Source organism: Blennius ocellaris (assembly GCF_963422515.1).
Source record: "Blennius ocellaris genome assembly, chromosome: 3".
In the NCBI taxonomy this organism is placed as follows: Eukaryota; Metazoa; Chordata; class Actinopteri; order Blenniiformes; family Blenniidae; genus Blennius; species Blennius ocellaris.
The window spans coordinates 21,099,540-21,125,641 of record NC_137652.1 but is presented as its reverse complement, the minus strand read 5'-3'; the positions used below and the strand labels follow the sequence as shown (position 1 = coordinate 21,125,641).

General features: G+C 42.8%; 1 protein-coding gene across 1 annotated transcript; it reads right to left on the bottom strand.

The window, feature by feature from the left end:
* socs7 (suppressor of cytokine signaling 7) lies at nucleotides 1–20,555 on the bottom strand (the record flags this gene model as incomplete). Its single annotated transcript, XM_080494276.1, has 9 exons — nucleotides 1–121; nucleotides 224–359; nucleotides 1,348–1,476; nucleotides 9,101–9,269; nucleotides 9,978–10,123; nucleotides 10,263–10,397; nucleotides 13,635–13,739; nucleotides 17,722–17,801; nucleotides 19,012–20,555. The coding sequence occupies 9 exons, from the start codon at nucleotides 20,553–20,555 to the stop codon at nucleotides 1–3; spliced, it is 2,565 nt and encodes an 854-aa protein (XP_080350402.1).
* Between the last annotated feature and the right edge of the window lie 5,547 nt (nucleotides 20,556–26,102).

Below are 26,102 nucleotides of genomic sequence, written 5' to 3'. Positions count from 1 at the left end.
CTACGTCTGCGACTCGGCCTCCTGCTCTGCCCCCACCACCCTCCGGATGCTCTTGATGGACAGGTACATCTCTTCCTCTGGGTCGTAGTAATAAAACTTACTCAGGTAGGAGATCAACGGTCTGGAGAGGAAGAATAAAGTCAGAACAGTCCTGGAGGATGGAGCCTGTCAGCAGACTGGACATGGAGCGGCGTGTCGAGTGTGGGCGTGAGGACGGGCGTACCTGGGCAGCGGAAGCTCTTGGATGTGGTCGATTCGGACTATTTGTCTGATGCAGAAGCGACAGAGGTGTTGCAGCGATTTAACATTGCTGAAGCGCGACACGGGATACAGCAGCTGGACCGGGGTGGGAGGGAGTCCTGCAACGCGGAGGGAGAACGTCACCATGACCGCCGCTTCTCCATCACGACAACACGGAGCTCAGCTTTAATCCAGCAGGACGTTTCTGTCTGAACCTCGTTCACCTTCTTCATTTGACAAATACGACTAACTGGGATTTATCCTCTGTGTCAGAAACAGTATTTTTGTTTAGTAGCTCATTAGTTGGATCAGACCACACAAGCCTCCCTCTCCGCATGCATCATTAAGCTTCGGCCACTGGTTCATTGTTTTGTTTTTTTTTCCCCTTCTTGAACAAGTTTTGGCCGATACTGACCGCTGCAAATTGGGAACACCACACAAGACCTGCTTTCCTGACTCACATGTTAAACTTGCAAACATTTCAACACAATGTTTCGGCTTTAAATATACCTATGAGATCAACTGTGTTATACACTGTGGTCATGATGTTATGGCTGATTGTTGTACATGAAGAGAAACGGTGACAGAACTGGTTCATCCACACAGATCACAAGTGAAAAGATAAATGTTACATCTGTAAATCAACATTTACAGTGTTTCATCAACGTGACATAGGCGTGATGGAGCCATCACAGAAGCACCTCGTACCGTGTAACTTCAGCAAGCGGAACAATCGTACTGTAAGGCACCAGGCCCATCAGTGTCACTGTACTGAGGTCAAACCCTGCTCATAGAGGCATTCTCACAATCATCAATCATTAACAAGCTGAACACATGCAGACACGGTTCCCGTCTCTTCCATCTTACAGCCACTTGTCACAAAGTGGCAGCTCACATCCATTTTTGATCTGCTCAGGAGTGTGTGTGTGTGTGTGTGTGTGTGTGTGTGTGTGTGTGTGTGTGTGTGTGTGTGTGTGTGTGTGTGTGTGTGTGTGTGTGTGTGTGTGTGTGTGTGTGTGTGTGTGTGTGTGTGTGTGTGTGTGTGTGTGTGTGTGTGTGTGTGTGTGTGTGTGTGTGTGACCTACATATGGGCCTGTTCCTTCCTACCTGGGACCCTGGAGCGGAGAAAATAGAGGAATTTGCCGTTCTTGGAGTGCATGATGGCTCGCTCGATGAACTCCACCACGGAGTGGCAGCGGTCCTCAAACTTGGGGTGGCACCACAGGCTGAACGTCCCTGAAGGCGGAGAGGAGAAAACGCTCCACTGCATTAGTCATGAAACACGAGACGAGCTGCAGGAAACATGTCGACGACACGACTGAGTCATGTTCTCCTTGTTTTAATGTTGAAGCTTCAGTAACAGCCTCACAAAGTCACCTTTCAAATCACAGTTAGAAAGCTGGATTCTGATTGGCTGGCCACTGAAAAAAAGCTCTTTTATAATTTACAATAAACTCTTGGGGTTATTTTTCTTTCTTGTATGTGCTGTTGGATTTCGGACTTCTAAAGAAAAAAAAAATTATAGGCCTGGGGATATATTTTAGATGAATTAATAACAAGAAAAATAATGAAATGTTTAATTGATCACACAGCAGACAACAAAATATAGAGCAAAATATGCAACAGAGAATTCACATACCACCGAATAACTTAAAGTCTTTGGTATCACCTGTAGCCATGATCATCATCCCCTGAGCTCATATCAGGTTAGTCCTGCAGAATCAGCAACCAAACAGCTGAGATAAAATACCAAAATGCAGCAGGCAGCACTTAAAAAGTGATGTTAACTTTTATTTAAGGCGTCTGATAGATTGCATGTACTGAAGATGCAGGTAATGCAAATAGAATTGCCAACGATAAAGCCAACATGAGAAAGTGAGCAGGACTGAGAGACAGCCGCTCCGGCCATCATGAACAATTAAATTAACGAGTAACAAGGTCCAACATCCATTTGTAATTAATGTAGTTAATGCAAAAAGTAACTGAGTTACAGTAACAGGTTACATTTTAAGGCATTGTGATATGATATGATGGTATGATAGGGATCTTTTAACAGAAAATAGCAGCTCAGACTGAGTATTGAAGTGTGGTGAAATATTTTAATAATTCAAATTCATCTGAATGTTGTTTATTTTGTAAAGAGACAAACTCAAAATGCAGCTCAGGAACAAATGCATTTTAAGTGCTGCTTTCAAGATCCCTCTGCATTGCGATGACCTCCAGCCAGTGTTTGCAGTAACACACGTGAACGAATGTGAATAAGTTGACTTCCTGTTGACCACTCGGCGGTTGTTTATCTGAAAGCGCCTCTGCTTCACGTCAGGCCCCGGTGCGTTCATGCATGCGTGATGCGAATGTGTTGTGTCAGTCTGCGCGGCGCTTCTGAATAACGAATGTGTTTCCAAGCATAACCGCACAGCTTTCTAATGGTGACTCATTAATGTACAGCCACGCTTCTGTACGTCCGCACGTGAGCGTGTGGCTTCCAGCGCACGCCTGATTTCATGGGAGTCTCTCGTGAGTCAATTTGCTGCTCAATACAAATATGTGATAGGTGTTTTGTGAGTCATTCAGCCTTGAAAGTTGCTGTCTTTCTGTCTCTGTGTGTAGAAATATGTTAATTGTTTTGCATATTTAGTGTAAGTCAGACAGACGTTACAGGGGGAGAATATCTGTGTGTGTGGATGGAATGATCTTTTATATTTAAGGGTCGATTTGATCTCAGATTAATGAACGTTTCTTGGGCAATTGACCTTTTCTCCTGTTTTTTTCTAATAGTTTTAACTTAAGCGAATATTTATGTAAATATTGGACAGAGTTTCGACTTTTCATATTTATACTTATTACATATGTATGTTACTTTTAGGCAAATATTATATCCTGCCTAATGTTTTAAAGAAATCCAGTGATCAATTTAGAATGCTCTTAGGCCACAAATAGCAAACAATTTGTCATTTTATTCAATTTAATATTTTATAATTTTAGAGCACATGTAGTCTCAAAATATCCTTCAAAAATGTGCCGAGAAGGAAATATTGTATGTTTTTGAATGAATGCCTATTAAAAAAACAAACCATTTGTATTCATTGAAAGTCGTACCTTCACAGCCTCTCATGACTGCCCAGATGAGCCCTCTCTTTTCATCGCTCACCTCACCACAGTCTTTGAGACCCTTTTTTCATGCTTGTTGAAACATGTGCAATACATGCGATTAGGACTTTTCTCAGTTTCCCCCCAAATGAGGCAGATTTCCACGCGGTTGCGTCCCTCTGCAGAATTTGCGCGAGACTCAATTTTTTAAGGAGCTCCTCTTAGATGGTAATACAGTTAGTCATCTCTCATTACTTAGGAAGCAGTGCAGAGAAGCTCATCCCAGCATGATGTCCACGTTTCCAGCGGCCATTACAAAAAGGACATTTGTTCCAGCCTATTAGGTTTTTCAGTAACAGCTTTGAAACGTTTTCATTGGCTGCCACGCCGCATGTGTTGAGAGTGGAGCTCTTAACACATGCAGACAGACTTCGGCAGACAATCTTTCTGGCAGTTCAAGGTGACAAGTGTGACTCTGTAATGAAAGAATATTTAAACATTTTGTTGACTGAAACACTGACAATGTCATGGCCTCACGTTTTGGTGTAAGCTTTAATGGATCAAAAATGCAAAGAGTGTCAAAGGAGTTTTATTTAATCACAAAAACACATTTTACTTTGTTTTTATAGCTTTTCGACTGCACATTATATTTATTTTATCGAGGGCTGCTTTATTAATGATCATCTTACCATTTAATTAATATTTCTACATCATTTGGTGACCTTAAGTAGGATTGTTTACTTCTGTTAATCATTTATTGTATTTCAAAGGAGGTCTAAATCAATTACTTTATGATTCATGGGATTTGCATTCGATATGATTGATCGTCAAAAACTTCTGAACAAACTCAAAGGCTGGATTATTCTTTCAGGAAACACACAGAGCTGACTGAAGAGGAATAACTTTCCGGTTCTTGGTTTCTATGCTTCCAAGGAGCAAAGCAGTTTCTAATGGTGTTCCTCAGGGCTTAATGCTTGGTCCCTTTTCAAAAAAGTTATGAATATCCATTGGAGGAATGGATGGACGGATGGGCGAACAGACACTGGCTCAAAACCTTTTTTTTTTTTTTTTTTCTTGAAGCCTGTCAGTGTACCTCAGAAAGGTCAAAGCTTTCCTCTCCAATCTTAAATTTACCTGAATATTACAACAAATTAAAAAGTCTCACAAGCAAAGAAAAGCAGAAACCTTCCAAATAACAGCTCAGTGCAGTTTCCCCAAGTTTGCTCTGAATTCTAGAAAGATTTCCTTGATGTACAAATCTGACTTTGACGTCCTCAAAGGAAAAGCTCGGACTCATGAGTGATTTCTGGTGCCGAGAGGGGGGAAATGGTTTGAGAATCTCTTCCATTGGGGAAAGAAACAAACATCCCTTTCTTTTATTAATCACTGCTCTCCTTTAAGGGCAGAAGTTACCTGCATTCTATAAATAATTGCGATTAAAGCCTCTGATTTCTACACTCCCCCTGTTTCTTTCCAACACATGATAAACCATCACTGAATAGTAAGTATTGAGATTGGTTGGATTGGCGGAAAGTTTGAAGTGTGCAGGGCGCACTGTCCTGTGATCACTCAGCTCCCTAGATTACCTTTGATTGCAGTCAGTTGTGCCTAAAAATTGTACTTTTGTGAAGGGGTAGCTGTTAAGCATCGCTCCTCAACCAATCAGTCTTCAGTCTGGTATAAAGGACAAGTAGGTATTGAAAAAGTACCTCAAAATAAGGACAATTGCCTTATCAAACAGCCTACAAATCCACCTGAGTAAAGGTCAGTCCGTGTGGAAGTGCCTCGGATGACGTTCACGTGTTTCTAAATCTATTTTTTAACCTTCCTCAGGCTGATTATCTCTTTCAACAGGTTTTATTTTTTTCTTAATTAGTTTGGTTGGATCTCTTGTTTTCGTCAGAAGACCTTTTTCATGCTTTGATTTGCATTTCTTTTATTAAACAGCACGTCTTCTTTTTGGAAATGTGGTTGCCAATATGTGCTTTTAAATTCTTGATAAATTTTGTTTCCAGCAAAAAAAAAAAGTAAAAATCCAAATTTCTAAAACGATATGTCTTTACATCCAACGAGTTAAATTCAAGTTGTGATATGTCAAACAACGTTATATATAGAAGATAACTGCGTTACTCTTCTGTTTGTATTGGTTTAAAAAGATTTTTGTTCGAGTTTTTAATTTTAATCCATTTTCTAAATTTTATGAAGTATGTTAGGTCTATTAACTATAATGTTCTAGTTTAGGTTCAGTTTTTATAGATGTTGACTCACTCCTGCTCTTTACACTTTGTAGACTTTGCCATGCAAACCCATTAACTGCTGTCTGAATGCCGCCATGTTTGTTTGGCAGTTATGGTTATGGGCGGCAGTAACTTGGAGAGGCGATAAATTTCCTCCAGGGACAATAAATATGGTCATGATGTTGAATCATCCACATGCTGCTGTAGTGGAGTCGCTCTCCATAATGTGTTCATCTGGCGGGGGGGGGGGGGGGGGGGGGGGTGAAGAGGAGGGAGGGAATCAGACTCATCAAATCTCTGCACCAGCAGTTCAGATGAAGTGGAGTCACTTCATCGTGTGCATGAGAAGAGCAGCATTTTTACTTTGGTGCCGATGCGCACTCATACATGTGGTGTCCATGTTAAATGCCTGAAGAGCATAGTTCCTGTGAGAACAACTAATTTATGGACCAGAAGCAGCTCCACTCCTCCTGTTGCCAGAACAGTTTGCCAGCTTGTCACCTTCACAGGTTTGAAAGTGTCTGCAGCACCAGATTTAACACGGCCATGGTGTGACTAGTGGTGCAGGCAGCAGGATTTGAAGGCTTCACCAGACTTGGGAAAAATTGAAGGAAATCACAAAAAACAGCAAGAACCTTTACATTAAATGTTTGCGTCATTTGCAAAGACTAACTGCAGCAGCAGTGTCAAACTGGTCTCAGTTCAGGGGCCACATGCAGACCAGTTCCCTCTCAAGTGGGACCAGACCAGTGCAAAAGTGACAGCATTTGTGTTTCTTATGAATCACCTGTTAAAAATCAATCGAATGAGTGTCACTCACGACGTGCGCAAGGTTCACCTCCATGTTAAATACGTTGGTTTGGTCCAATCTGCTGTGTAGCAGCTTTAATCACAATGCAGCCGAGGACAATTTCATCTTTCCTGGTAGTCAAAATGTGGATCACAGCAGGTGTCTCTTCCTCCATCCACTCCAGAAAATAGAATGTTGAGTGAAGTTGTGTATTAAGTATCTGGACAGAAAATTCTCCCCCCCCAAAAAAAGGAAAAGATCTGAACACTGTCACTGCCGAGATAAAGTTCTTTCCTTGGGTGTCCGTTTAGACGACAGGAGTGCTCAGAGCCACTGGAAACTCAACTTCCAGTGTTTGAGTGTTGCAAACTGCCAGTGAATATGTATATAGGGAAGCCAAACCTGTTTACAACATTAGTGCAACTCGCTCGCATGAAAAAAGTCATCAATGGAGTCGATTCCACCCATCTTATGAAAAATCACATTCCATTTCCAAAAGCAAACCCTCTGCCTGTCCAAACGTTCTTTGTTCTGAGCATGAGGGTGCAGTCTGTCCTTTTTTCAGGAAACAACACAGCGATGGTTGATGCTTTTGGAAGTTGCACTGTATTCCCATAATTATTGGCTTTTATACACACGAATCTTTATAACAAACCAATCTTAATCCATCAGGTTTAATATGGACTTTTGAAGCTATAACATCTTTACTTCCTCTGGAAGGTTTTCCTCAGTTGGTTTGGTGATTCTGATCATTTCACCAATGTCGTTGAAAAAAAACCCCTGCAGTTCCTGATCTAATTCATCCAGAAGATGTTCCACCAGATTGAGGTCAACAATCTGTTTACCCTACACTCACCCCTCACTCCGTGTTGCTTTGTTCACTAAAATGTTCCAAAGTGAGGAACATGATGTCCTCCAGTAGTTCTCAGTAAGTTGAAGCAATAAAAACACATTTCACTGGAACTCAGGGTCTGAGCCCAACCCCTGAAAAACAACCCTAAACCATAAAGCCCCCCCCCCCGTCATCAAACTTTACACCCGGCACAATGTAATCCAGCATGTATCGTCTCCTGGCAACCGACGGACCCTGACTGGACTGTCAGGACCACCTGACTGCTGCAGAGGTCTGAGGTGGGGGGGGGGGGGGGGCAGCTGACAGAGACTGACTCCACTCTTGAGTTCACCACTGTGCAGCTGAGTTTACTTTAGTCTAATACCATCTACAGTTGGAATACTTTGCAGTAAATACATTTCACAAATGGATTTATTACACAGGTTACAATCAATCCACCCGCTCTTGACGATTGCAGAAAAATAAGCCATCAATACGTCTATCTGCTTTAAAAAACAAAACAAAACACTTTTGGCACCTGAAGTCCCCAAAAGGTTTGCAAAAGAGGGCCCGAAAACTACAACAAACTGAAAGTTTGAGTGTTTAATAACGGTACAAACTCAATAGATGCATCAAAGTCGAGTTGCTAACAAGGTGCACTGACTATTAAGTCTGACAAAGACACAAATATTGATTATGGGGGGGGGGGTATTACAGACTGTAAAATACTAGAAAGATTTGAATAGATTAATGTACAACACAGAATTTGAATTACAATATCTGAAAATGATTGCAATTGTTTTTAAGACATTTGAAAGAGCATAAATGAGCTCCGCCTTCAGCAGAGATGCTGCTCTTATTGTGGCGAGAGGCATTTCCTCAGCTGGCTCCGTACAGCTTTTATTTGCAGACTTTCTGTCTGAGATGTTGCAACCTTTTCTTAATCTTTACTGCCTTTTCCGCCCACAGTTGTGACTTCATGACAACTCACCTCTCACATTATATCTTTTTAAAAGCTCAGTTTTATTTGGAAACGATTCTCATGAAAACAGGCCTAATCCCAAAGAAATACTCCTGTTTTGCATGTGATTTAACTTATTGAAGGTTTCTTTTATTTTGCTGTCGAACACACACACACACACACACACACACAAACTGAAAGCACAATGTGTTTGTCTGAGCATGAAATTCAGCAGACTGATCCAGGGTCTTGGTGAAGCAGCATTTGAATGAGCAACAATGAGTAGAAACTCAGAGAGAACAGACTGGACGCTACAGTGGCTCAACACCAAAATCTGAAGTCATAAAGTGTCATTATCTCAATCCTACAAGGTGTGCTTTTAAGATTTTGAGGTAGATATTCTTTTCCATGTCTCATATTTGAAAATGTTATGTTGGTGTTTAACCACATTTAACATCTGATCTTTAAACTGAAAATAAGATAGATAGATATTAAAAACTGAAATCTGTTTTATTTATAAATACAACGATTCTCTCATGCACGCCACATTGTTTAGTGGCCTGGGAATCATCTTCAGGGTGTACAATCCTTTAAGCTGAGGACATGTGATGAAATACAATTGTCTTCTTTATACAAGGCAATAAACAATGTAGCTCCCCATCCTGTTGCTTCTTTTATTAATGAAATTCATCAAAGAAACAACCAGTGAAACCACCAGAGGAAACATCTTTATACACCAGCAAACATTTCTCAGTTCTCTAATTAAATTTAGTTTGTTAATTATTCATTCCTCGGTGCAGTTTTAGACCTCTGACTGTTGTTGGGAATATGTCGAGATGTTTTGAGCGCCACAGCGATGAAGGAAATGTGGCATTTTTTTTTGTTCCCTTTGTCTTCCTTTTCACTGCCACATGAAAAAGCAAATGGAGAAAAGAAGACGTGCGTCTCACCTCGATAGTGCTCCATGCGCGTGTGGTGCGTGACTCCCTGCGACCTGAAGCTGAGGCTCAGGATGTACCGCGGGTCCGAGCTGTCTCGTACCAGGAACGACCCGTCCGGTTTCCCCTTCAGTTTCATCTCGGCATCCTCCCAGTTCATGGGGCCCCAGTACCAGCCACACTGCGAGAAAACATGCAATGAGAAGCAGGAATTTTGCGAGCTGCTGCTTTCTGCTTCCCTCAATTATACCATCTGCAGAAAACTGTCATTTCTTTATTGCTGCAAAGGTGCTACTTGCAATGCTCGGTGGTGGAAGTGGCGAGCAGAGCACACAAAACTAGAATAAATAGATACTACGCGACAGTTTCTTTTGCGTGGTAAGCATTTTAATTGGAAGACACCCAGAAAGCTCAGACCTTCACCTGGAAGCACAACCCCCCCTTTTCCAGCTGCAGTGTACAACTATATGTCTGCAACACATAAACCTTTATCTTTATTAACCAGGATGTTCTCCACATCGCTCCTGCTCTGAATGTAATTAATGGTCCACATTTCATTGAGATTAAGGGATGCAAAGACACCGATAGCCAGCAAATTTAAAACAAAGTTTGCCAAAGGGTTTGTCAGGCCAACTGATCCACCAACCCCCCAACCGGCTTGCCGGCCAGCCATGCAACCAACCAACCAATCAACCCACCAACCCACCAACCAACCAATCAACCAAACAACCAATCAACCAAACAACCAACCAAACAACCAACCAATCGATCAATCAATCGTTTTTGTTTGGCTGTGGTCCCCACACAGAGATATCTGGACTGGAACCACAACCTGCTCGGAAATTCGAGAGCATCTCCAGTTTACAGAGTTGATAGAGTACTGTCTCACCTTCTCCAGCTCTCTCAGACTGGCGGTGAAGTTGCTGGCCTCCGACCGCCGCAGAGCACACAGCACAGGGGGAGGAGCTTGTCTGCTCGGGGGCGGAGCATCCACTTGCAGTGGGTTTGAATGAGGAAGGGCCCGGAGGAAGGCGTCTGAAGGACAGAGGAGGCATTTTATTTAGGTCAGACTGCTTCAGTGATACAACCGACACACGTAGCTTATTCGATTAGGGGCTGAAAGTAGAGAATTGGTCACCAAAGTGTGACCCCGCCCACCCCAGACACGTCTTACCATTGAGGCTGAGACTGTGCTGGATGGTGGCGTGGGAGGGAGGAGGAGGAGGAGGGAGAGGCAGGGGGAGGGACTGCAGGGAGGCGCCCATGACGCTCACTAGGAAAGGCCCAGGCTGAGGCCCGGCTATGTCGTCTGGAAAAAAGGTCAGGACGAACAGGACAGAGGAGGGGAGGAGGGGAGGAGGGGAGGATGGGAGGAGGGGAGGAGGAGGTGAGGGATGACAGCCAGGAGGAAGCACAGAGGGAGGCAGAGAGGGAACACCAAGGGGAAACAAAGTTACAGAAAATAAAAATAGGAAGAGGGTTCTCTGGGCATTGAAAGTCAAAGAGATGACCTCTCAGCCTCTTTGCAGCCTGAACCGCTGCCTGTACGCGGAAAAGAAAAGATCTGCATCGTCACCCCAAAAGCTGCACAAACACACTGTTCTCCACTGTCCACTCATGAAAAATGACTCCGTGTCACGTTTCCCCAGTGCTTGTTGGACAAAGTGGCTCTGGAGTCTTTGTATGTTTTACACAGGATGTGATGCACTATGTGTCAGCAGTTACTTCGCGCTTACTGCTGTACCATTTCAATATGTTGAATACGAAGAAAAAAAATATGAAAAGAAACGTGTTTGTCAAGGTCCAGACATATGGAACTGTTAATAATCCTGGTACAACAGCTACTGTTCCAGAACCTTCTGTGCATTTATTTCTCAGCTCTGGCCATTGGGCTTTTAGCTGATGATTAGCCTTGAACGCTTTACTGTAGCAACGTTCCTAGCTGTTGCCAAGCAACTACCGTATTTCCTAGACTACAAGCTGTAACTGTCAAAAAAGGCCCCATTAAAAGGAAAAATCAAATATATATGTCAGATTTATTTTTCCATGTCCAGACATAAATATTGATAATCCTGGTCCAGCAGCGGTTGTTCCAGATTCTTTTGTGAATTTGTTCCTCAGCACTTTTCTCAGATCAGCTTTCTTTGTTTCCTGCAGCAGCAGATGGTATGTGCAAGTATATTTTTGGCTACATGTCCTGAATATATGGATGAATGTAGGTTGCATCAGTCAAACAATAACAAGCGCTACTCATAGTCTGGAAAATACGGTAGTATTAGTTTGAGAACCTGAACTTCACTGTACAACATGGCATCCTCCAAATCTTTATTGGCATACATAATATACCAATTATAAAATGAAACAAAACCTCAAAGTAAAGGATGTTAAAGGATTTTGAAACCTATTGAATACTATAAGAAAACAACAGTTGTGATTTAATTAAATTGATGTCCATTTAATGTAATTTCTATATGGGTACTAAAGTTAGCAGGCGAACCAGCAAAGCCCAGCGTGTTCGGTCTCGCAAATGAGCCTTCATTTTATTCCCATGTGTGAATAGAATTTTATCAGGGGAAGAGAAATATGGGCTTGGCTTAATTCTGTTCATCAGACTGAATAATAAACACAATAGTTGTTCAAATTAAACTCTCCAAAGACAGAGAACTTTAAGAGCTCAAGGATAAACTTGGTGATAAAATGACTCGGTACTGCCACCTAATGCACAAAACTCACAAAATGTAGATTTCACACTGGGCCCCTATAAAATATTATTCTACAAAAACGATCTTTAAATGTTATACTTTTTACAAAGTATGACGACTGAAGAAAACTGACAAGTTAAAGTGCTAGTCTTACTTAAACAACCCAAACAAATGAAAGTCTACTTCTTCTGATGAGTTTGGAAATTAATCTATGATTTAATTGCAAAGTACAAAATATGTTGAGTAATGATAAAAATGAAAATACAATGCTAGAAGCTCTTCAACATGGAAGATTTTTACAATTTATAGAAATTCTAGCAGATGGTTAACGTTGCATGCTCTTCAATCAACACAAGAATGTTAATACTCATGGTAGAAATTCAGTCTGGCGTGAATTCTCATATCTCCTCATATGGTTTTAAATCACAGTTTATCAAACCGGTGTGATTTTTTTCCAGTTTACTTTTGTTATATGACTTTTACCTCGAACACTGAGTTGTTTTTTATTAAAATGTCTTGCCTTTAAAATGTATTAACCTTGATATTTTCTTAAAATAGCATTTTACTGGGACACATGGAAAAATGAAGGTTATTTAATTGTGCTGATGTTTTCTTATAAAAGCTTTTTCATTACTACCAAAATCGAAGAAATTTTATAAAGATATAGATCTGGGGTGTCAAACATAAGGCCTGTGGGCCAAAACAGGGCTCCAATCCAGCAAAACCAACAAGTAAAAATTGCAAAAATGTCAAGGGCAATATTGATTATTCTTTAACAATTTTCTTAAGAATAGCAGACACAACACTGAGAAGGTTTCATTATAGTTGGCTTCCTATTGAGATTGTAGTCATCTTCAGTGAAACTGGTTTGATTTTGTGAAATATAGACGTTTTCATCACATATACTCTGCACCATACCAAAGAAAACTTTAAAGCTTACATTTAAAGGTCATAATGGTACTATTTTACTACTCCAGCCCACTAAAGATGAAACTGGGCTGTGTGTGGACTGGCATGAGCACTAAAAGGAGTTTGACCCCCCCCCCCCCCCCCCCCCCCGGTTTAGATAATCAAATTATCTCATAGAATTAAGAGAACTTAAGAAACTATTGCCACAAATATAAAGGCATTGTTATTGTTGACTGAAATCAAACCACAGAACATCTGTAACATCTTGTTTTTAAGACAATTAAAAAGTCTGATGCATATGTGGGTCAAAAGGAAAATAGGCTCGGAGCTAAAAACTGAACTTTAAAGGTCAGAAAAGGGCCAACTAAAGTTCAAAAACTATCCTTAAATTTTGGGAGGAAATTCATCAGTCGGGCTTCAGTTTCCAGAGTCTACTGGGTTTTTTTTTTTAACTGAGTGGCCATTCGCTGTGTATTTTGATGAAAGAAACAGTAATTTAAAGTGAACTAAGTGTTTTATTCAGCTTTAAACAATGGAGGCAGTGTTCTGAGCATCCATACACACCACTATATCATCAACGGTCCATGACGGTCCAAACCCTTGAAGTTTGAAATAGTAAAAGACTCAATGTCGACATTTTTTTCCCCTTTGAAGCGACAGAAACTCTTTTTCTTTTGTTTTCCTGCCATTGATTGACTGTGCATAGCATCCAGATTTCAAATTGAATCAATTGTTAGATGTTGACCTTTTATATCGGTAAATCAGATTACATGAGATTACGAAAACCTGCATGTGTGTGTTCGGAAGTGTGGATTTCCAGAAATGACAAAGAGCTAATGAGTTTTCGTGTAAAACAGAGTGATACCCTGAAGCTCTTGAAATGTGATTTTCTATCACTGTGAAGGACGAGGCGGGGAAGTGGAAGGAATCAGTACCTAGCAGGCTGAGACTTCGGCGTGGAGGAGGGGGCGGCGTGGGAGGGTGTGGCGTGTTGGCCCCTCGCCGCGAAATATCCACATCCACCAGAGAGACAGTTTCACCTGGAGCCAGAAGAGCAGAGGGAGGCGGTGAGAGGAGGTGTGACAGGAGTTAAGCATCATTCGAGAAAGAGAACTGGTTTGGTGTGCTTTTTGTCCGTGCTGCAGAACGCCATCAGAGCCGCGCCAGGCAGCATGTTTATGGAAAACTGCACCCGGCTAATCAGCCCAAATCACCGCGATAAAGAAGAACATCACATCGCGGCTAATTGAGATGCTGCGGATTCACTCTTTACCAACGTGAGACTCTGCAGTTGGGAGGGAAACAAAATCAAACGCTACCAGCCGAGTCCCTACCGCCGCCTGAAAAGCAGCCGGAACCCCCCCCCCACCGACCCGGGACTCCAGCACCGCTCCTCAAACATCACAACGCGAGTAAACACCGGGACTTCTGAGTCTTCAAGTCCACGCCGTTTCAAATAGCCCGGCTCTTGCAGGGCCACAAACATGAAGTGCTGCTGGGTGCAGCTTTAATGTTTCTGTCTAATTAGTGGGTGTAAGACTTGAGTTATTCAAGCTGTGAAAACCCTCAGCACAAGTTCCATCTACGAGGGGACTGGGAAACCACGGCTACCTCTGAGCTATGTGAGCTGTGAAGAAGTCATGCCCGACTGAGCTACGAACTCAACAAGTTCTACAAGGTCTGTTCCCTGGAAGGAAAACCAATCACTCTTCCAGATATCTCCAATAATGATTTAATCCAGAAACACACAAAGAAACAACACTCACATCTATGATCTATTAAGAGACTCCAGTTCTACTCATGTTTGAGGAACAGTGTGAGGATCTTCTCTGCGGACCACCACACCAGCATGCAGCACCTCAACTCCCCCTCAATTGGGCAATGTAAGATAACCAGACAGGTAAAATGATCATATTTTCTCGGAAATGATCTTAAACTCAGTCAAAACCAAGCTGACAGGCCTCCTACAAGCACCAGCAGCGTCGTGGTGTCACCATAGATTGTTTTTGAGGACTTGTTTTGTCTAAATCAGTGCGAAAGAAAGGATTCCAAAAACAAAAACCACTCTGATAGCTGCAATCATCAAATGTTTCTCTAAACAGTTCAACCTGCTCACTGTGAAGTGAGCCATCAGTACCTTTAGTACTTCATTACACTTTGTTTGTGTTAATCTTGACATATTTCCACAACTAATAAACTGTGAGCTTGACAGCCACACTGGATGTCCGGTAGGACCTGATGCAGGTCAAATATTTGGAGACTTCCCTTTAACCCTCGTAAAACTATCAATCCCTTACACTTTACTGTCATTAGGAAATTAATCAGTCTCAATAGGACATGAACATTAATTATAAAGTAAGCACTTTCAAGTAAAAATTTTAAAAGGTTTAAGCTCCTCGTGCTCATATTTTTATTTACTAGTTTCTTCAAAACTAAACTTAACTAAAGCATCAAAATCCATGCCTCACTAAATCTTTTTCATATAATTACATCACAGAAGTGTACTCTCAACCTCTGATAACACAAGGGAGGATCAAACAGTAAATCCCACCTCAATTGATAAAATCTAATAGTAGTTAACAGATTAAAAACAAACTCACAGCCTGAAGTATCTAATAGAACAGTTTGCAACCTTTTTTTACCTTCAGACCTTCCAGACTGTTGCTAGAAACAGACTGCAGACCCTCTTTCCAATGTCCAATGTCCAATGTCCAATGTCCAATGTCCAGTGCCTGATGTCTGAGCTAAAGTGTCCCAGTGAAGCCGAACATGGATAGAAACCAGGAGCCACAACAAACACAATGGACAGTTTCCAAGGTCTGCTGGTTATAGAGAGTGTCATAATATGTTTTTTACTCAATATGTATAAATCTAATTTCAACAACATCAGAACTGTCAAAGCCCCGGCCTCTGGCGCCCCTCCAAGGAGGTTTAAAACCACAGATTGGGAACCGCTAAGCTATTATATCATGTTAAACCATACTATCCGCGTTACATTCAGTATGTGCATCGTCGAAGCCCGACGTTGGATCCGTTTTGGAAAATATTCCGTGGTTGTTGTGTGGCTTTGCCAAAACATTCATTTCAGATTGGAGGGAGATCATATCGAAGAAGTCTTTCAGCTTGAAAAGCATCTAGGAAGTCTTGATGTTCTGCTCGCCTCTTCTGTTTGAGAACCCACATCAAGACTTATTGCTGGTATAGAGTCATACAGTCTGTTCAATTCTTCAGATGATGGCAGGCATGCACATGGAACTGTCATTTTGATGCTTTAACTTTAGCTACGTGTTCACTGCATTTATACCTTTTTCAAAGGCATCAAACATGTGAAAGTGTTGAACCAAGCGGTGGTGATCAGGCGAAGACTGGGCTGTTTTTTCCCCCCCAAGAACGTCAACCAAAATTAAGGCGTACCCCCTCTCCAATATCTCATGAGTCAAAACACCACAGTGAAGCCAAGCGCACCCCACATAAAGCAGACACCTTCAAACTAAGGCTGGGTTTACACGACAGTGGAAATGCATTGTTTTTATTTCGGAAAAGCTTTGTGTTTACACAACAACGTTTTGAAATCAAGGGGCCAATAGTGGGTGCTGTTGTTTGTTTTTGTGAACAAAACAGCAGCACCCACTGCACACTGCATAGAAAACACTCTGCTATAAACATTAACAATGGCAGTATACAGGCATTCGTATGGACTGACAAAGATGTTGGATTGCTATTCCAGGTGAGTCTCTAAAACAACCAAGTCCCAGGAGGATATGTCAAGACACTCTGGAGACAAACATTGTCCTTATTGTTCATCTCTACTCGCACGTGTAGAAGAAATGTTTACTACGATTGTGAGACACGTATTCAGATTGCAGCCTGAAAGCAGGCAAAGAAAGCCTGGGGTTCACCCTGTGATCTATAACCAACCAACAGCAAGGAGCTGTCAATCTATTGGGAGCAATTTGGGGTTCAGTGTCTTGCTCAAGGACACCACGGTTTGTGGACAGGTGGAGATGGGAGTCGAACCTGCGAGAGACGACCGCTCCACCAACAGAGCTGTGCCGCCCCTTTGGGACCCCTGGGAACAAGCATGGCTTCAACAACTAGCAATTTTAACATCAATTCTTCACTCAAAAAAAACATTAAAAGTCAAATTTGTCCAAATAACACAGAATTTGTTTTCTGTCAGTCTCTGATTTGACGCATGAGAACAACTTGACCGACTTTTTTCAATCCTAAAGTCTGTGCACGAAGGGTTTCTCTGACTTCACCCAATAAATACAGGCTGCGCGGTTTGCCGAGTAGTTCTCAAATGAAGCAAAACCATAAAACGATCACCTGTAACGGCGCATGATTGGCTGTAAAGCACCAACTGATGGGCACTTTTGAATCAAATCAAAAGTAAAGAGGAGGAAAAAGAAAGTGCATCATCAGTGAATCATAAAAATGCAGTTCAGTCCAGGACTTGAGTGATTATTTTTCCTTGTCTTTTTTAGTTTTCAGCAACAGTGGAGTCAAGATTTAAGATCGGAAAAGCTCAGACCCACAGGCCACTCCTGTTTAAAGCAGCTTCTTTACACTATGCAGAGCATCGATAAAACAGAGACTCCTGTTGGTTTTGAGTTACTTTAAATGAATTGTGTTTGTGGAGAAGTTGATCCACTGTGAATGTTAGTTACAGATTAACTGTTGAAGGGATACAACAAAGAAAAATGAAAAAAAAAAGTGTGGCTTTCAATTCTGCAAAACAAAAATATGAAACTTTTTGTTTCACATATTTCAACATTTGGATAAACTTTTCTGTAAATATTCCTGAAAACTAAAAAGAAACTAATTTCTCACTAAGTTTCTTTGTTTTGATCCATTTCAGTTTATTTATTAATTTTTTATTTATTTCAAAATAAGCATTTGGTTAACAGATTGGTTTGCATGAACTGTGATTTCAGGTGTCATGTATGAGCAGCCGTTTCTCTCGGGTCTGAAAGCGTCTCGGAGGGAAAGTGCACGTGTCTCAGCCAAAGCAGAGCTTACCGGTGAAAGCAGAGAGCGAGGCAGAGAGAGAGGCAGGGGAGAAGGCACTGTGGGCCCTGGTCAGTCTGGGCTGGCTGTGGCTGCAGGGACATCCACACACAGACACGCATGAAAAGAAAGAGAAGATCAGAAGAAAGTTAGAGTGCGAGAGAAAGTACAGGAGTTGCAGGAGGTTGAAAATAATCTCAGTGCATTGAGTGCAAATTTGGGGCCTTTCTTTAAAAAGAAGGAGGAGAAAAAAATGTGTTTGATGCTTTTAGCTTCGGCACTCAAGACTCCTGAAGTTATGTTTTTTTAATCACAGTCTCCTTTCAGTCTGCTGCCGTGAATAATGACTAAGCAGTGGGCAGGATAGAGGGTGACAAGCTGCAAAGATGTGAAAAGATTCGGGCCCGACAACATGCAGAATTTAAAAAAAAAAATGAGGGAAGAGAACTCCGCCACTTGAAGAAGTTAGAATTAATTCAAGCCTTTAAAAACAATGATTGTCTCGCTGGCAAAACACAATTAGAAGTTGAACGGGGGGATAAACACGTCTGGACTTTGAATGAGTCTCCATCAGAGCATGAAACTGTGACTGGATTTGAAATGAGTTGGTACTTTTAGTGGACTGAATAGGTTTTTCTCCTGTCATACACTTCCATTATTTCATAGATTGCACTGAGCACTTGGCCCCGAGGCCACCTGTGGCCCTCGTCCTCTCTCATTGCAGGCCACAGTGGACAGAGAAAGGCCATTGTTACCAGTTAGTTCGTAAATTCTTGTTGTATTAATGACATTTTGAGGTGAACATGTTAGATACATGCATAATGGATTGATCAACTGAACTTAGAGACATAGATAACGTTATTTTACTTTAATACATTGTCAGACATATCACAGAAGCCATCCTTATTGCTCCCTGCTTTAATAGACCTGACTATAATGTTTATTTAGATATACTATAATGTTTATTTATATAAAATAAGGTGCTGCTTTTTGCAATCAGGTGTGTTGAAAGAGGCGGAAACCTAAAAGATGCAGAACAGCCTCCAGTATCTGGATCAAACACCTTTGGACATGTTTGCAGCTGAACTCTGTTCTGACATTTCTGAGCAATGTAAACATCTCCACTGGGCTACTTCTTTGTATTCGAGGAAAGTTGAAGGAGTTTCATGTGATCATTTCCATAACTTTGTGTCCTTGACTCAACCTAAATCTGCTTATAGTAAGAGGTGATCTTCCTCATAATGACGATCAGGAATACGAGGTTTCCTGGCCCTGGTGGCTGGTTCTGTCTGGACCCCTCACCTGTCCGCGTCCTGCTCGGCGCCCGCTGCGCTCGCCATGTCCACCAGACTCCCGGCAGAAGACACTGAGTAGGTCACCGATGGCCTCTTGTCCAGGAGGTGACTGGAGCCGCTGCAGCTTTTAGTCCGGAACAGTTTACTCAGTCGGATCTTTAAGGAGCCCTTTTTGGACTTCCCTGGAACTTTGAGCGCCTTGTCCGCACCCGCGGCCCGCCCCGTGGGAGTCCGAGGCGCGCTGGCGCACCGCTCCGGCCGCCTCCGCGGGGTCGACGCCTGGCTCGGGTTCGGACTCGTGGCCCAGGGCGAGTTCTGGACCGGCGTCGGGGACGGTGACTTGGCCGAGACGTGGGCCTCCGTGTCCCCGGAGCTTACCTGTGACAGGCGGCTGGAGACGCTCCCGTGGAGGCTGCACACCTGCGCGCCGAGGTGCGCCGCCGCCTGGGTGGCAGCCGGGGCCATGTCCTCCACCTGCCTCCTCAGCTCCACCTGGAAGCTGCTGATGGAGAAAGACCCCGACATCTTCTGCACTATCTCCCGCTTCCTGTTGAGCAGAAGCTCGCGCCTCCCGTGCTCGTCGTCCGCCTCGTCCTCCGGACACTCGTCCAGGTCCAGGCCGTCCACGTCGCCGCTCCCGAGCCCCTCCAGCACCAGCAGCGCGTCGCTGGTCTCGGTGGGGTCGTCCCTGGGCTCGACCCCGCCTGCGCCCGTCCCGTGTGCGCCCTGGCACGAGCACTGCGGGAGCTCCCCCGCCTTGAGCAGCATCTTGGGCACCGCACCGACCCCCAGCTCCCCGAACCTCCGGGCCAGCTCGAACACGGCTCCCTCTCGGTCCCTGGTGGCGCATCCCCATTTCGAGTCGATGACGGCGAGCGGGCCGTCTCTCTCCGCCAGCACAGGCCACTCGGGCGGGGTGGTGATGAGTCGGTGCCCGCGGCAGAGCTCCGCGGCTCCCTGCATGTCCGCAGACACGGAGCCGGGCTGGTGAGCTCCCCATGCCCGGTCCAGCAGGCTCTGCTGCTGCTGCTGCTGCTGCCGCCGCCGCTGCGGAGCTCCGGGAGCCGCGCCGTTGTTATTGACAGTCGGACCCGCGCACACGGAGCCCGGGCTCTGCTCCAGAGCATCCCTCGGCTGACTCCGACGGTCTAATTCTAAAATCCCCTCTCCGTTCCGCATGATGTTGGAGAAGACGAGCAGCTGAGGCCGCAGGCCGGGGCAGACCGGGGCCTCCATGGAGCTCTGCGGCGGCGGAGGCGCGGACAGCGGCGCGCGGCTCTCCGTCCCCCCGACGTCAGGTGCAGCCGTGCCCTCGCCGCTCGGCGGGGCTTTGTTCAGGTGGCCGCCGGGATGCTCGAGGCCCGCCGTCGGATCTCGGCTGATATCCAGAGCCGCCTTAACGCCGCTGTGAGCCAGGACCTCCTTCCCCAGCCCTGCCACCACTCCTCCCGGCGGAAGGTTCCCGTTTTCTGCGTCCAGGCGGTCATCCTCGGCCGCGGAAACCAGGCGCATCAACACGAAATCGGGCGACATATCTTGCGCGTTGTTCATAATTATTCGTCAGGATCGCGACGTGAGAATTTACCAGGCGATGTGCTCCTCACATAGCTGCTGCCTATAATAAAGAAAGGGCCGAGCCGCCGCTGCCTCCCACAAACGGGCGAGCAGCGAAAACGCCGAAAGAGATAAGGGGCGATTTTTTCATCCTCCAACATCCGCAGCGTCAGGGCAGCATCTCTCCGTCAGAGGTGCAGATTGGTGGGGGCAGCAGGCGGACCCCCGGGTCAGACATGCGGTGGGCTTTTCCCCAGTCTCCGGTCAGTCTGCTGCTCAGGCCCCACCCGCTCCTCCTCCTCCTCCTCCTCCTCCTCCTCCTCCTCCTCCTCCTCCTCCTCCTCCTCCTCCTTCTCCCCTCTTCTCTCCTCTCTCCTCCTCCCCTCTCCTCATCGTCTTCCTCTCTCTCCTCCTCCTCCTCCTCCTCCTCTTCAGCCCATCATGCTCTTTATGATCTCCATCATAACAACCATCAATTCCTCTGTGGCGTTTTAACACGAGAGGCTCACCTGAATCATCCCCTGCTCCTCAGCTGATCACTGTTTAACTCGGAAAACAAGTGAAATATACATAGATAGGGGTGAAAAAACTCATTTGTGATCTATAGACCATCGCCTACATAAACCTCTCTGAACATATAAAGCAACATTTGGGACATGTGTGAAATTATGATAATGAGCTTGTTCATATTTTATGTTTTTAAACTTAGTTTTTAATAGTTGTTTTTTTTAATGAAGAATACGCTGCAGGTATAAAAAAAAAAAGTTGTTTCACAGTGGAAATATAAGTATAGTACAATTTCTATAGTTTTATGTTAAAATACGAAAAACTACACATCAATATAGTTTCAACTACATCCCTCTTCTCCCTCTCCAGTTATTGGGAGGTTGATGCTCTTAAAATAATTATGAGTAGAAGCTTTTCAAAAAGGAAAGATATGCATTATTGCTGATGTGCAGGTGTGAGCTTCAGATAATGCAAACACCGAACGCTCTTTTTGCTGTAGTATGTTTAAAATGTTCTATCCATTTTCGCCAAAGTAATTGATGTAGTTGTTAAAACGTAGTGACATTTAGTGTTGCAGTGTTGGGTGTCCATGATAAACATAGCTAAATGTAATGACAGGTAGTAGTAGTAGTTTATTTTTTACATTTTATTTTGAAAGAGCTGATGTCAACCTGTCAGACTCCCTACTGTGGTAATTTGTTAAATTGCAGAGTCAGAAGCACGCCAGACAACGAGCCTGGTGTCAAATTACCAGCGTCCTGTTGGCAGCTTCAGCATCATTCAATCAAACAAGATTGAAATGGAAATTTGAAATTGAAAGATTAAAATGTTTATTTATGTATTTTCCCTTTATTTAACAAGGTGAGTTCCATTGAGATTGCAGCATCTCTACAGTATAGCTTATATGCACATGCATTAATAGCATAGGGCATTGTGAGCACACGGGAGGATTTTATTGAAATCAACAATAAATACTAGAAACTAGCAGTCAGCCCAACAATAGACTGCAACTACATGTTTGAAGGAGTCATCATCTCCTACATATCAATCTCTCTTAACTTGCCTTTCAATGTATTATCAAAATTTATTAGGAAAAAAAAATTAAGTATAGAACTCATTCTGACAGTCAGAGTACATGCAAGTACATTCAGATGGAACGGGTGTTGGGCACAAGTTGATTGGCCACAGGAACTGTCAGTCCTGGCGATAGAATAGCGATAGCATAGCAGATGTGTCTGTCTCCAAATCTCTAATCCACTTTTAAAATGAGTCCAGTGAAACGAGAGTTTTGAGCTTCAGGGTTTTTTTTGTAGTTCGTTCCAGGCTGATGGAGCCACAAACCTGAAAGCCTTTTGTTCCCCCCCCCCCCCCCCCCCCCCCCAGTTCAGGCCTGACTTTAGGAACAGATAACAAGACCAGATCCTGTGAGTGAAGATGATACAAGTCCGTGATTCTGGAACAGATGTGGATCAGGTATAAATGTAAGGTAGTACTCTCACCTGTTTGTCACAGTTTCTCCCAACAGTCCAAATACAAGCATTTCAAGGCAATTTGATGGAAGTTGCATAAAAGTGTGAATGTGAGTGTTTGTGGCTGTCTGTTTCTTTATGTTCTGCCTTTAATGGACTTTTGACATGTCCAGGTTGTACTCTGCCTTTTGCATGTTAAGTATTTGTACCAACACTAAGTTATAAAAAAAAAATAAAGTAGTATAGACAAAGGTACAATACCTTGGTATTTGAGGGGATGATGGGGAGACAGGCATTGGCATTAACCAAACTACAACCACACAGACACTTTCCCATTGGTTGACTCATTTTTTTGAGTTTTATTTGTCATGAAGTAACTTTGGGCCTTGTTTGAGTGACGTTAGGATGGATGATTATATTGACCGCAGGCTGAGAATAGAAGCACTGGTGATGCTGTTGTGATGTCATATTATTGAGATGAATAGGGGACAAGGCAGGAAGGAGAAGCTCTCTACCACACTGTGGTCCTTGACTTAGGATTATGTCAGAGATATTGAGGCCATGGATTCAATCAGCTGAAGGTGTTTACAGGCTGGATGGATGGATGGATGGATGGATGGATGGATGGATGGATGGATGGATGGATGATATCTGATGGCAACATGAGGTAAAGTCACAACGAATGATTTGTTTGGGTTTGAGGAAAAATAACAGATTGAGTTCTCATCAACTTTAATGTGACTCTCTGCTGTCTGGCCAACAGCTTTACTGCCTTGCCTCTGCCTCGCGGCTGTTAAAGCTAACTTGTGGCTGCTGCAGGCTGTTGTTTAGAAAGCAAAAGAGCCCTAAAAGCCATCAACTGCTCACCAGCGATCAATAGAGATGAGATGGTAATAATAGAGTATGCTCAAGCTCATTTTTGAGATCACCAATGTTACCCAGTCAGTATCAAGATTCCCAGGTGGTGGTTTATTGAGATTTAAAAAACAAATATGGGGTCAAAGGAAACAAATATTGGTTGTTAGTAAGACAGATCCAGTACATTCATGCTAAAGTCATAACCTGCGATACACGATGAGCATCTTGATCTATCAGCGTGACTCTGGGCTGTCGTGGCACATGGTGGCTCCTCTTCTGATTGGTCCTGGCTGGATATGGACACCAGGTCTGACTGCCAGCTGTCTGTAGAGCCACATGGTCCTGGACACCCTGCTGCTCTGCTGGCTGGCCCTGGGATTCCATGTGAGAATCATTTGAGGACGACGGGAGCGGAGAAAAAGATCAAGGCAGGAAAACATAAAGAAAGAACTTCAACAAACATAGAGGGACGTTTACTGGAGAAATGATGTACTCATGCATCACTTGCCTTTATTTCAATGAAACAAAATAATATAACTCAATAAAACTTTGCACCGTTTAATCCTCCATACAACTCTCCAGTTTTGTTTTACATTGTTTAGTGATAATGAATGTACCAATATTAAAGGTATAATCAAGTTACTTCCTTGTGTAAAACAAGAAAAGAGAAGCAAGGACAGCTCATTTTGCTAGCTGACGACAATTCTTTTGGAAACAACTCATCTAATCATCAACAAAAGTCAGAGCACACTATTCACAAATTTTGATATACTTTTGTATACTTGGTCCCAATAGCACAGGACTAGTTACACAAAAATAACGATTGAAAAAATAACAACAGGTGAGTAATAGGATAGTGATCTTTGTGTGTTGCCTCTTAAAGAGGCAAGAACACAGAATGATAAGAATGAACGTCAGTGAATGATGTAAAAATGTGGTTGTTTGAATATAAATGTATATACTGTCCTGGTTTATAAAACACAAAATAAACATGCCCAAAAGATGGATTTAGTTGTGTAATTTCTTGGAGAGAGACACTCATGAACTGCTGTTTTTAATTCTCACATCATTTGTGAATAAACCCAAAATGAACCGAGATTTCATGACAATAAAATTGGTTAAAAACTGTGTTATTAATCTGATATTTGAATGAGGTGGATACGTTGTGTTGTATATAATCTTACTGAGTTATTTCTGTTTCGGACTGTCAAACAGGACCCCAAGGTCCCAACAATCAGTTACCTACTGCATGTTGATAAACGTCAACCATGTCCACCGATTTAAAAAAAAGCTCATTAAAAATGAACAGTCACGACTTGTAAAAACTGATTTACAGTCATGTTAGCAGCACATTGAGGCTCAAGGGAAATGCAGGACAAATCACTGCGCTCAATACTAAATACTTGTCTGGAATTAAAAAAAAAAAAAACAGTTTTAGACTTTTTGCAGTGTAATAGATGTGAAAACATCTAAAAATAAATCCCTACTGGCCTTATTTCCTAACCTTTGTCTCATAAGATATTAATGATGGGGGTATTTTGAGCTTCATTGCCACTAAAAAGCAGAATTTGTATAATCATTAGAATCTTTCATGTTGATATATATGTTAAGTCTGAAGCATATTAAATTATTTTGAAATAATATCCATTACAACTACCACAAATCCAGTCATAGAAATATGTGTTTTAATAAAGTTATTAACAGTTTTTCACTATATTTATTACAATTGATTAGGACGTCTCCTCTGACATAAAACTTGTATTTTTCTAGGCCTGCTTCAAACACAGTAAGTCATTTTCTATCAGTGTTTGCGTTACACTTTACAGATGTGTGAGTTAATGTCCGTTTCATTCCATCTATCTTGATGCCCTTTGTGCAATTTAAAAAAAAGTGGGGTTTCTTTTGGCGGCTGAGCACGTTGAGCAGTACAGGAGCCGCAGTATCCCCTTGTGACCAGCAGGTGGGGATGCAGGCCCGTCCAGCAGTGATGTATGACGCTGCTGCGGCTGGGTGCACATAATGACGTGAGAGTGGATGAGGGGCCATTAATCCTGACTGTGTGTGTGTGTGTGTGTGTGTGTGTGTTCATATCTGAGCTTTCGGTGAAGTAATCAAACTAACGACCTGACCTGCTCAGCTCAATGCCATGTGATGCAACCGGAGGTCAAAGTTCACAAACCATAACATCACAGACTGATGTGCTGTTTTTCTTCACCTTGTGTTTTATTTCAATCCTACCTGTTTCCCCACATGATGTTATAAATCATGTATATTATTGATCGATTTATTGATTATCTGCTTTGTGTGTGAGATTACAATAAGTAGTAAAGTTCTCACAAAAACAAGAACATATGTTTGTCTTACCATTTATTTTGTTGTAGCAATGTTTCTCAACAACGAATCTAATTCCACCGGAAAGTGGGATTATTTTCCTTTTAAATGCTAATAATAATAAAAACATGTATTTGTGTGATGAACAGCCGAGCTGATTAAGTGGGCCGCATTAAAAACAGAAAAAGTCAAACAGTTTTTCTTGGTTCTATCTTGTTCTGTATTTAATACTTGGCAGAAAACTTTTTTCTATACAGTGTTTTATCGATGTACCAGTAAAGAGCTGAAAACTTCCATTCGAATGAAGCAAAAATATGGTAATATAGGAAATATGAAGAATGAGGAAACGACCGCTGGTGCTGCATTTTCTCACCTCCAC